The sequence below is a fragment of the Otolemur garnettii genome, unplaced genomic scaffold (genome assembly GCF_000181295.1).
Source record: "Otolemur garnettii isolate 467f Iridium unplaced genomic scaffold, OtoGar3 scaffold00038, whole genome shotgun sequence".
NCBI classification, from domain to species: Eukaryota; Metazoa; Chordata; class Mammalia; order Primates; family Galagidae; genus Otolemur; species Otolemur garnettii.
Genome location: NW_003852433.1, coordinates 4,815,867 through 4,828,443, shown reverse-complemented (window position 1 = coordinate 4,828,443; position 12,577 = coordinate 4,815,867). Strand labels below are relative to the sequence as shown.

At 44.5% G+C, this 12,577-nt stretch overlaps 1 protein-coding gene across 3 annotated transcripts in view; it reads left to right on the top strand.

Annotated features, from left to right (window-relative positions):
• The first annotated feature begins 4,600 nt into the window (after window positions 1-4,600).
• ASCC2 (activating signal cointegrator 1 complex subunit 2) overlaps window positions 4,601-12,577 on the top strand; it is a 45,079-nt gene continuing 37,102 nt past the window's right edge. The window contains exons 1-2 of one of the 3 annotated variants that reach the window (XM_012805287.2): window positions 4,601-4,713; window positions 9,515-9,612. In XM_012805287.2, the coding sequence (XP_012660741.1) occupies window positions 9,532-9,612 (81 nt within the window). In that variant the 5' untranslated portion in view covers window positions 4,601-4,713; window positions 9,515-9,531. The remainder of the gene's footprint in view (window positions 4,714-9,514; window positions 9,613-12,577) is intronic. The other 2 variants (XM_023513289.1, XM_023513290.1) reach the window with 2 other exon arrangements.

Below are 12,577 nucleotides of genomic sequence, written 5' to 3'. Positions count from 1 at the left end.
GAACCCACCACCTTAGGTATATGTGGCTGGCGCCTTAGCTGCTTGAGCCACAGGTGCTGAGCCTAGAAGTCTTATTGTATATTTTTCTCTTTTTGCAGGCATGTTGCTTAGCTTCAAAATCTCAGTGACATGAATATCTTTACACCCATAGGGAAAGATGAAACCAATGCATACATTTTTCCAGAAGTCCCATTTTAAGTTTTTTCAGTCCCAAAGGCTGCCAATCACCAAGATAGATTGTATTTTCTTTCTTTCTTTCTTTCTCTCTCTTTCTTTCTTTCTCTCTCTTTCTTTCTTTCCTTCTTTCTTTCTTTCTTCCTTCCTTTTTTTCTTTCTTTCTTTTTTTTTTGAGACAAGAGTCTCACTAGGTCATCCTCAGTAGAGTGCCATGGCATCACAACTCACAGCAACCTCAAACTCTTGGACTTAAGCAATTCTCTTGCCTCAGCCTCCCAAGTAGCTGGGACTATAGGTCCCCACCACAAGGTCTGGCTATTTTTTTTGTTGTAGTTATCATTGTTGTTTGGCAGGCCCCGACCCAGTTTGAATCTGCCACCCCTGGTGTATGTTGCCGGCGCCCTAGCTGCTGAGCTACAGGCACTGTATTTTCTACATGTCCAATGTATGTGATAACAGAAGAAAAAAACAAAGTTTCTGGCACTTTTTTCTGTCCTTCCTTCCATGTCAGTAGAGAATCAGTTTGCCTAAAAAACTGACAATAATAAAGGGGACTTTCCACTGATCTGACACAGCCTGTAGCACTTGAGACCCCCTAAAGTTGCCTGATGGAACTTAGGAAGGCTATTGGCAGGTTATGAGGCCAGGCTCTGGAGCAGGCAGAACTGGGTTCAAATACCCATTCTACCCATTTATCAGCTCTGTGACTCTGACCTAGTCTCTATACCACTCTATGAAATGGGATCATAATAGTTTCTATCTCTTACAATTCTTATAAAGAGTTAAGGAGATAATATATGTAAACTGCTTATTCTAGTGCTCAGGGTGAAGTAAGGGTGTGACAAATGTGGACAATACCTATCTGCACCTCCACTTTCTTTCTTTTTTTTTTTCTTTTGAGGGGGAGTCTCACTATTTCACTCTCGGTAGAGTGCTGTGGCGTCATAGACCACAGCAACCTCAAACTCTTGAGCTTAAGTGATTCTCTTGCCTCAGCCTCCCAAGTAGCTGGGACTATAGGCACCTGTCACAACACCTGGCTATTTTTGTTGTTGTTGTTGTCATTGTTGTTTGGCAGGCCCAGGCTGGGTTCGAACCCGCCAACTCTGGTGTATGTGACTGGTGCCCTAGCCGCTGAGCTACAGGTGCCAAGCCTGCACCTCCACTTTCTCTGCTGCAGGCCTGTGTCCTCTAAATGTCTGTGGCAGGGCGCACCTGTAGCTCAGTGGCTAAGTTGCCAGCCACATACACCCAGGCTAGTGAGTTCAAACCTGGCCCAGGCCAGCTAAACAATAATGATAAGTGCAACAAAAAAATAGTCAGGTATTGTGGCGGGTACCTATAGTCCCAGCTACTTGGGAGACTGAGGCAAGAGAATTGCTTGAGCCCAAGAGTTTGAGGTTGCTGTGAGCTGTGACACCACAGCACGCTACCAAGGACGGCATAGTGAGACACTGTTTCAAAAATAAAATCAATCGATCAATCAATCAATATCTGTGGCAGGCAGACTCTGAGATTGCCCGAATGGCCCACCTTTTGTTATTCATGCCCTTGTATAATCCCCTATGAACAGGACCTATGACTTGTTTCTAACTAACAGAACATGGCAAAAGTGGTAGCACTTTGGGAATCTGGTTAAATAAGACTGTGATTTCTGGCCAGGTGCAGTGGATCACATCTGTAATTCTAGTACTTGGGAGGCCAATGCAGGAGGATCTCTTGAACCCAGGAGTTTAAGCCCAAGCGACATAGTGAGACCTGCTCTTTACAAAAACTTAAATGTGTTTGATGGAAGTGTTTCAGATTGTGTGTGAAAACCCCACACTGTACCCCAAAAGTGCATTAATGTACATAGTTACCATTCAATTAAAAAAAAAAAACGTAAATGTAAAAAAAAAATTATCTGGCTTGGTGCCTGTAGCTTAAGCGGCTGAGGTGCCAGCCACATACACTGGAGCTGGACGGTTCAAAGCCAGCCCAGGCCCGCCAAACAACAATGATGGCTGCAACCAAAAATTGCTGGGCGTTGTGGCAGGCGCCTGTAGTCCCAGCTACTTGGGAGGTGGAGGTAGGAGAATCGCTTGAGCCCAGGAGTTGGAGGTTGCTGTGAGCTGTGATGCCACAGCACTCTACCCAGGGCGACAGCTTGAGGCTCTGTTTCAAAAAAGAAAAAAAATCATTTTATTTTGGTAGGAAATGTTTACAAAAACTGAAGAAATTATGAGAAAAATAGGGTTAGGCTTAAGTTGTGAGTACTTATAGAAACCCTTATCAATTTGGCTTTATGTGCTAACTAAATTTAAAAAATAAATAAAATAAATTATCTGAGTGTGGTGGCACATTCCTGTAATCCCAGCTACTCAGGAGGCTGAGGTGGGAAAACTGCTTAAGCCCAGGAATTTGAGGATACCGAGATGGTGAGCTATGATTGTGCCACTGAACTTTAGTCTGGGCAACAGAACAAGACCCCATCTCTAAGAAAGTTTTCTAAAAACGTTGTGATTTCTGTCTTGCTAGCAGACTCTCCCTGTTGCCTCCTCAGCTTGCATGCTTTGATAAAGCAGGCTGCCATATTGAAGAAGTCCATAAAATAAGGAATGGGGGAGTTCTGGCCAAAAATCCAGCTAGGAACTGAGGCTCTCACTGCAACAACTGTCAAGGACCTGAATTTGGCCAACAACCATGTGAACCTGGGAGTAGATCCTTTTTGAGTTGAGTCTTCAGATGAGATTCCAGCCCTGGCTGCTACTCCTCATGGGAGTGCCTGACACAGAGGAGCCAGTTAAGCCAGGCCCAGATTCCTGACCCACAGAAAATGTGAGATAATAAACCTGTGGTGTTACAAGCAGCAAAGTCAGTGATATTTTGTTACATAGCAATATAAATACATACTATATATATATGTATATCCCAATCCCTCTAATCCCACTTCTGATTTAGTGCCCATCTCCCCTACTTCCTAGTACCTTCCATTTATCACATTGCTTCACAGCTACTGGTTTTCTTGCATCTCTACGTTGTAAGCTCTTTGAGGACAGACACTGTACTAAACAGTTCTTGTAGCTCCAATGCAGATAGTTGGCACTAAGAGGGTGCTGAGTAATACTGGATGATTCCCCAGGTTGAACTATACACTCCAACAAGGGTTTCCACAACACCCTGATTATGATGGTGGTTGTTTTTGAACCTTTACTGACCTTTTGGACCAGATACTGACATGAAGCCACCAGTGTGCATTCTTAACTAGCTTTCTGTGATGATTCTGATTTACAGCCAGGTTTGGGAATTATTTACCCTATACCACCTGAAACCTTCTGTAGAAAAATCACATCTTACTCTCAGGCCTTCTTGAGTAAGAAAAAAAAATTGTACTGCATATAGACAGAAAAGTGCACAGATCTTAAGTATTCAATTTGATAAATTTTCCTAAGTGAACACAACTCTGTAGTCACTACCAAAGATAGCACATGTAGTGAGAATAAGATGGAGTCAGTTAGGTTAGAGTCAAGACCACACACCTGGGCTAGCCAGTCTCCTGACCTTCACCTCCTGTTTTCCATCCTTCTTGTTTTATAAATTCAGTTTTAACCTAAAAGTGTCTATCTTGAGTAATTTAGGGCAATTGATTTAGGAGATTACCTTTGAATTAGAAATATTGTTTGCGTCGTGGGTTATGCCGATTACTATTAAGATAAGGGTTATTCTTGTTTAAGCTAAGAGTTAATTACTGTTGCTTAAGATAAAGGTTAGGTTTTTGCTTTTCACTTTTATGTATAAAACTGTGGTTTTGGAAATGGAGTGACATTCTTGGAGAGGTTACTCTGTTCTCCACAATCGTTGGCCTTCTAATAGTAAAGATACTGAACCTATATTCTGCACACACACACCCACATTGGCTGGACAGTGACAGGCTGCCCGACCTGCTGTCCAGTAACACCAAGAAGGAGACAGGGGATGACCCCAGCCTTAGCTGTGGTCCCTCCGAGTCCCCCAAACATAGAGGTAACCACCATCTTAACACCATCACTACTCATTAGTTTTGCCTGTTCTAGAACTTCCTATAAATGAAATTGTAGTATGTACTTGTTACTCTGTCTTCTTTTGCTCAACATCAAGTTTATGCTTTTTACTTTTTAAAGCTTCTCTTCTGGGTTAAATTTGTCAAATTATGACTGACATGGCTGGGAAGGAAGTTGAAGCCTGGGTACGAAGTTTGGATTTTCCAAGACGGGGAGATCATATCACATGCTCTCGGCTGACCCTCTATGGCCTACTCATAAGGTGCTCATAGACTGATAGAGCCTGTGCCCTCCACGAAAGCAGGAGGCAAGCTGGCAGACGAAGGGCGCGTGTTTATAACCACGCCAACTACTTGTGGGGGCGGAATCTTGGAAAGGGGCGTGGCCCTGGGCCGAGGCTTCCTGTCCGCACCGGCGGAATCGCCCTTTGACCCCGGAAGTGCGGGCGCTCCGGGAGCGTCATCGTGAACGGCGGCGGCGGCAGCGGCGGCACAGTGCCGGTGGTGGAGCCGCCGAGGTGAGTGTGTGGCTAGGCCTTGCCGGCTGCGGAGCACGAAGGCCGGGAGGAGCAGCGGCTGTACCTTGGGCAGCCTCGGCTCCCCCAGCCCCAGGCTTCCACGGCGTAGCCGAGGCTTACGCTGCCCCAGGGGCCATGACTCACCCCCCTCCCCCGGCTCTCCGTAGGCTTGGCCCCAGAGTGGCTTTGGACCAGCCACGAATCGCCCACTTCCACGGGTCTTCAGTTGCCTCAGGGTTCATTTATTCGTTCAACAAATATTAGTCGAGCGCTTCTTGCGTGCCAGGCACAGATCTAGGCACTGCGGGTACAGAGCAAGACAGATCAGGTTGCTGCACTTCGGGAGATTACAATCAAGTAGGAGGAGACAGTCAACGACGAGTAAATGCGCAAGATAATTAAAGCTGTGGGAGAGTGAATACTTTAGGTAGGGCTATCAGAAGGCCTCTGAAGAGAGTAATACTGAAATGAAACCAGAAGTGAAACCAGAAGAGTGACAAAACTGAAGGGGCAGTAACTCTTGCCAGGCCACATTATAATCAGTTCTTCTGCAGAGTTCCCCTCCTGAAGAAGGACCTTTCCTAACTTTGGCTTTTGCTGCCCTGCCAGGCAGGATGACACAGTGGTGAACACAGACATAGGCCTGGCTATTGTCCTTGTTCGTTTGAAACAAATTTCTGACTTTGCCCAGTTAGTTGCTACCCATACTTTAGACAAAAACTTCACATCACCCTTTCTCAAGTCAGGTCTTTCAGTTAAATGCTGCCATAGCCTCATAAGCCTTACCTACACAGCATACATCATGGTACTGATTTTTGCTTGTGTGGCTATTTGATACATAACTGTCTTTCCCATAAAGATTGTAAGCTCTATGAAGGGTGGGGCCAGGTCCATTATTGGCCACCTTAGAATTTTTTGGACAGTAGTAGGTACTCAAAAATGTTTGATTGAATTAGATGGTTAACAGTGTTTGCCTCTCTGGTGTCTCATAAGAGATCTCTTCTGGGCTTGGCGCCCATAGCACAGTGGTTATGACACCAGCCACATGCACAGAGGCTGACAGGTTCGAACCCAGCCTGGGCCAGCTAAGCAACAGTGACAACTGCAACAAAAGAGAAAAAAAATAGCCGGCTGTTGTGGCAGGCACCTATAGTCCCAGCTACTTGGGAGGCTGAGGCAAGAGACTCGCTTAAGCCCAAGAGTTTGAGGTTGCTGTGATCTGTGATGCCACAGCACTCTACTGAGGGCAACAGTGATAATCTGTCTCAAAAAAAAAAGGAGATCTCTCTGCCACCAATTTATCATCATCCCTTTCTAATCATGGGCCTGCACACAGACTTAAATGACTCCTCTTTGCCTTCAGATGAAAGACCAGCATTTTTGACATTTGAGCCTCCTTTTAAACTGGCTCTATGTTCCCTATCCAGCCTCTTCTCTCCTCACATGGTTCATCCTTTTTCTGATTTTATGTTTTCACCAACGCCAAATATTTTGTTCTTCAAGGTCACACTTTTTAAGGCTCTGAGCCTTGCCTTGCTCGTGTTTGCTGTCTTCTTGGAATGCCCATCTTTTCCTTCTGTCCTTCAGCATCCAGGTTGTAGGTTACCTTGTCTATAACATCCTCCCTTTCTCTGCAGTGCTCCTGTTGGAAATTTCCTGTTACAGATGCAACACCAAATGATAGACATTTACATGCCCAGGACCCAGGATGTATTCTATCAGTGTTTGTTGAATAAATGAAGAAGCCCAAAATGCCCTGCCCACAGTTAGGACTGGAGTAACAAAACAATATTGAATTTCTGTTTTGTGCTACGTACTGTGCTAAATACTTAGCATTGATTACTTCTCATGGCAACCCTGAGAAATTGTGTACTGGCCAAGCATAAGGGCTCACGGTTGTTATCCTAACACTCTGGGAGGCCAAGGTGGGTGGATTGCTTGAGCTCAGAAGTTTGAGACCAGCCTGAGCAAGAGTAAGACCCCTGTCTCTACTAAAAATAGAAAAATTAGCTGGGAGTTGTAGAGGTTCCTTGTAGTCCTAGCTACTTGGGAAGCTGAGGCAGGAGAATTGCTTGAACCCTGGAGTTTGAAGTTGCTACAAACTGACAGCACAGCACTTTAGCCAGGGGCAGTAGAGTGAAAGTCTGTCTCAAAAAAAAAAAAAGAAAGAAAGAAAAGAAATTGTGTACTGTTAGAATCCTGGTATTATAGATAAAGAGGTGAAAGGTTAGGGAGATGAAAGAACTGGTTCAATTCTCCAAATGCATAAGAAAAAGTGGAGTTTGAACCCAGATTGCAGGACTGTAGAGCTCTCTCTCTCTCTTTTTTTTTTTTTTTTTGCAGTTTTTGGCCAGGGCCAGGTTTGAACCCACCACCTCCGATATATGGGGCCAGCGCTCTACTCCTTTGAGCCATAGGCACTGCCCTGTAGAGCTCTCTTCAACCACCATACCAGGCTGTTCCTACATTGCTCTTATAGGCACTGGCTCGTAGGAGTGAATTTCTTCTGAAAGCAGATGCTGTCTCTACCTGTCTAGACCTGGACTCTGAAACCTACAGTTTAAAGGACAGAGACTTGCCTTTTCCTCATGACTCTCCACCCTATGTTCCCACACCCGACATTCCCACTGCCATCTTTGGCAGGTGAGCCTGGAAAAAACTGGGCCTGTGAGTTATTTAGATTTCTACACTGGTATACAAATCACTGGTGTTTCCAACTGCCCTTCCAACATCACTGGACAGTTAGGAAAAAATTACTTTTTAATGTGTTCAGGATAAGAGTCCTGGGTGCCAAGGTAAAAGAGCTGGGCTTCAGCTTCAGTTTGGTCACTAATGTACTTGCCTTGAGTGGATCAGGGCTGTTCTTTGAACATATAAAAATAATAATCCTTGGCTTATGAGAAGCTAATAAGATAGTAACTCAATTATAAAAATCATCTACGTAGCACAGCAGCCATTATGCTTTGCAAAGCTTAAAGTTGAAACTACCCCCGGCCCTTTATTACTTTGCCTTGTGTTTTTTTCTTTTCTTTTCTTTTTCATTCATTCTTTCTTTTTTTTTTTTTTTTTTGAGACAGAGATTTACTTGGTCACCCTTGGTAGAGTGCTGTGGCATCTTAGCTCACAACTACCTCAAACTCTTGGGTCTTAAGTGATCCTCCTGCCTCAGCCTCCTGAGTAGCTATATTACATACCATAATGCCCAGCTAATTTTTCTATTTTTAGTAGGGATGGGGCCTAGCTCTTGTTCAGACTGGTCTTAAACGCCTGAGCTCCAGGGATCCTCCCTCCTCTGCCTCCCAGAGCACTAAGATTACAAGTCTGAGCCACTACTCCCAGCCCTTCAAAGTTTTTAAAACAAGCTAAATCCAAGTTTCCTTGTGTGCCACCCTGCTTTTCCTTCCTTGCCTTTGCACTGCTATTTCCTCTGCCTGGAGCATCCTTTTCCCTGGCCAGTCTCCATCATCAAGACTACTGAACTTCTGATTCTTTAAACCATCCTCTAGAGTGCTTTGACAGCCACTCCACTGCTTCCCACCCCACACTACCCCTAAGTTCGTCTAGAGTAGACCCAGTATAGTGAGTGGTCAAGGACCAACCTGCTTTACCACCTACTAATTGTGAGAAATTGGGCAAGTTTCTTATCTTCCATGTGCATCTATTTCCTCATTGATAAAATGAAGATAATAATGAAATGAACTTTAGAGATGTTGTGAGCATTAAGACATGTAAAGCAGGAGTTAATGTGAACAAAGTAAGTTAATGCTGAGAAAAGCACTTAGAAGAGCACTCTAGCATCTAATAATCATGTTGGGGCTGCTGTTATTGTCATCATTGTTATCACTGCACTGTGAGCTCCTCTGCAGCAGAGATGTTAGGTTAGCAGTCTGTTTTCATATCATTAGGCCTGACCTGAAGTCTGAGACACAGGATAGCTAGTAGCTCATTCCTCACCATGCCCTGCAACTTGTCTATGAAGGCCCAGGAGGTGACAGTTTTCCCATCCTGGCCTCAATCTGTCATCACATTATCATTGAGATTGTGCCAGCCTTTTATGGCATGTCTTGTGAGGGGCCTAATTTACTTTCCATAATTCAACCAACATGAGTGTCTTTCCTGTGGGTCAGGCTAAGTGATATTGTAAAAAGAACATTGGATAAGATGACAGAAGACCTGGGGACTGTCAGTCACTGGCTCCCAATTTGGGACCCTGTGGAAAGGAGCTTACAGTGACAGTGTTCTGTGAATTCTATCTTCCTCCCTGGTTGTTCTGTTCGTCTATGTCCGTCCTTCAAGCATGGAGAGGTTATAAAGTCTTAACACCCTTTATGAGTCGGGAAAGGTCAGGGCTCCAACCCTTGGGAGACTTAAAATCTGTTTAGAGTTGTAATAAGAGTGTCCTTGTATTCAGTTAATTATCAGATAGTCTGTACTAGGCCTGTGCTGGTCACAGGAAAGGTAGCCAATGAAGGAGAGCCATGGGGCACTGTCCTCAGAGCTCACAGGCTACTGAGCAAACAGAGCTGGAGCCATAACAACAATGATCTAGTTACTTCTTAAAGCAGGTGGGAATACATTGTCAGGAGTCACCTGGAAAGTATTTTCCTCCACAATTGAAAACTACTGCTTTAAAAGTTACCATATTTGGATTAGTAGGTGCATTGGAGACCCATAATAGGAGACCCCTTCCTAAGGCCAGAAGTTGAAGCTTCTCTTCTGGCTCTGGGATCAGCCCCAGAGCAAGCCCTACCCTCAGGAGTCTATGTGTCTGCTTTGTTCTTCCCATCCATATTCCTTTCAGGAGGGTCACGCAGCACAATGCCAGCTCTGCCCCTGGACCAACTCCAGCTCACCCACAAGGACCCGAAGACAGGAAAGCTGAGGACTTCACCTGCACTGGTGAGCTGGTGCCTTGAGGCCATTCAGCCTGGTATTTTCAATCTTGCAATTTCAGAAGCAAAAAGTAAATTCCTTCTTTATCTGCTGAATGACCTGAGGGCCATGGTCAATGATTCAGTAGCCAAGACACCACTAGGTCCTTCCAGGCCTACAGTAGAAGTTTCCTTCTGAAAAGCGGCTTGAATTTGAACAGTATTTTCCTTGTCACCACCCTCCACCTTCCCCCTAAAGCATTTAGTTTTGAATCAGTCTTTTGGCAGTTCTGACTCAGCTTGAGTTGGGCTAGAAATGGACCCAGCCCAGAGCCAGGTTTGGGGATTTGACCCTGTAGAGAGTATTCAGGTTTCAGGTTGGACTTTTTCTGTGCTATCTAAGCTGCTATCCATACTTTGGTGGGAATGCTGATTTCAGAGGTTGAGGTGTCTTTTATCTCAGCTGGAATAAGAAGCACCACATACTGAGACTCCGGCGGGGCTCGTGAGACTGAAAAATAAGGAGGCTGTGAACATGCTGATTACCAGTTGCCCAGCTGCCGAGAGAGATTAGAGCCATGGAGAGGTGCCAGGCTGCTGAAGGAGACAGACGCTGGGACTGGAGTTCCCATGCCCACTTGTTTTCCCAAGAATATGAGCTTACTTGAACAAGGTGGGAGGAAGTGTTTTCTAGGGGATTGAGTAAAGTCGTGGGAAACAGGAACTTAGTCTTCTATTTCCTGCCTTTTGGATGGCTTCTTATTACTTCCTAAATACTCTCTAATAATAGTACTTAACAGTTACAGAGTACTCGCCCTGTGCCAAACCATTCTAAACACTTCACCTGGATTATCTCATTTAAGCCACATCACAGTTCAATGAATAAGTATTCTGATTGTCTCCATTTTACAGATGAGGAAACTGAGAATTCAAGGTCATAGAAAATTAGGGGAGGCAGGATAGTAACCCAGCTAGGCTGACCATAGAGCTCATACCGTTAACCTTTCTGCTATGAAGCCTCTTGTTTCCTTTTCACTTTTTTTATGTATAGAGGACATTTATCAGAAAATCTACAACTGTCCTATTGATTATGGTAGCCACCCAATAGGCAGCCATTTGTCACATGTTGCTGTTGAACATTTGTAATGTGGATAGTGCTTAAAATGTGAACCAAGGAACTGGATTTTTTGTTAAATTTTAATGCACTTAAAATAGCTCCATGTAGTAAGTGCCAGTGAAGATATAAAGCAGTTCCATTATCACAGAAAGTTCTGTTGATCAGCATTGGTGGAGACTGGCTCCTAGGGTGGTTGAGTCTGACGTTCCACCTCATTCCTCCCTCTGTGTACTGAACAAACACCAGGGTTGTTAGGTTGTGGGCACCATGAGAGCAGGGGCCTGATCTCTGCCTGTCACTCCTGCTTACCCACTGTAGTAGTCTCTCAGGAAACATTCTGTAGATGAGTTAGGACTGCAGCCAAGCTTCATGCTAGGTGTTGGAGCTACAGAGATAAAAGATGTAATCCTGGCAGTTGAGGAGTCCATGGCCCAGAAGAAAAACAGACCACTAGCTTCTCTACAGTATGATCAGTGTTAAAATAGAAGGAAATCCAGGCTGCTATATGAGTACAAAGGCTGGGCCTCTGATCCACACCAGTAGGGTGTGTAGACAGAGAGAAGTCTTGGGGCTGGTGGGAGGGCACACAGCCAGGGAAGGCTTCCTGAAGGGGGGAAATTCTGAATTGGGTATGAAGGGTGAATAAGCACTAACCAGGCTGAGCAACGGGAGAAGAGTGGATCTGGCTGGAGAACCGGAGTATTTAGTCAGTCCTGGAGTCCTGAGAGTCTGACTCTTGCACCAGCCACAAGTTACTTATAGTGGTAGCTAACAATATAGCAGAATTACCAAGCACAGGCTTTGTGTTGGTCTCCCACATAGTTGTCTGTGTGCCTTTGGGCAAGTTACTTAACCTCTCTAAGCCTAAGGATCCAGAAAGGGTAATAGTAGCCTCAGCTTTGGGGGTATAGGGGTTGTGAGGATTAAATGAGATGTCTGTGAATTAGCACTATGTTTAGAATATAGTAAGCATTGGTGCCTGTAAAAAAAAATTTTTTAAAGAACATAGAATTGAATAAATTATAGTTAGGATTGTGATGACAATAGAGATTGCAACAGCAGCAGTGAATAGGAGGTAGGGCGACAAGAGGGATGAGCTGAGGGAGACAGATGACTGATCAAGGAGGCATCTTGTTGGCCATACTGAAAAGCTTGCTCTGCAGCTCCTGAAAGTACCTGCCCTATATTCTTCACGTTAATCTCAACTTGGTATAAGATCTCTAGTCAAGGGGTAGTCATTATCCTGCCTTTGCTGGGTAATAAATAGAAGTCATGTTGGTTGAATAGCTACTGTTCAAATGGCTATACTTGAAGGCTCAAAAGAAATAATCTTGGGCCAGATATGGTAGCTCACACTTGTAATCCTAGCACTCTGTGAGACCAAAGTAGGTGGATTGCTTGAGCTCAGGGGTTCAAGACTAGCCAGAGCAAGAGCAAGACCCCATCTCTACTAAAAATAGAAAAACTAGGCAGGTATTGTGGTGGGTGCCTGTAGTCCCAGCTACTCGGGAGGCTGAGGCAGGAAGGTTGCTTGAGCCCAGGATTTTGAGGTTGCTGTGAGCTATTATGCCTCAGCACTCTACTCAGGGCAACAGAGTGAGACTCTTGTCTCTTAAAAAACAAAAAGAAATAGTCTTGGGCCAGAATGGGTGAGTGGACTTTTAAGGAAGGTAAGACTGGTATAACATTTGGAAAACAGTGCCAAATGGTTTCTTATTTGAAATTAGTAATTTGATGGGCAGAGAATATTCTGATAGCTTCAAAGAAGAGGTAGGATCTTAGCCTCATTGCATGGTGGGACGGATTGGGATAAGAGAGGATATAGTAGGAGCCTACTACTCCCCTGCTCTGAAATCTTTCTTTTTTTTTTTTTTTT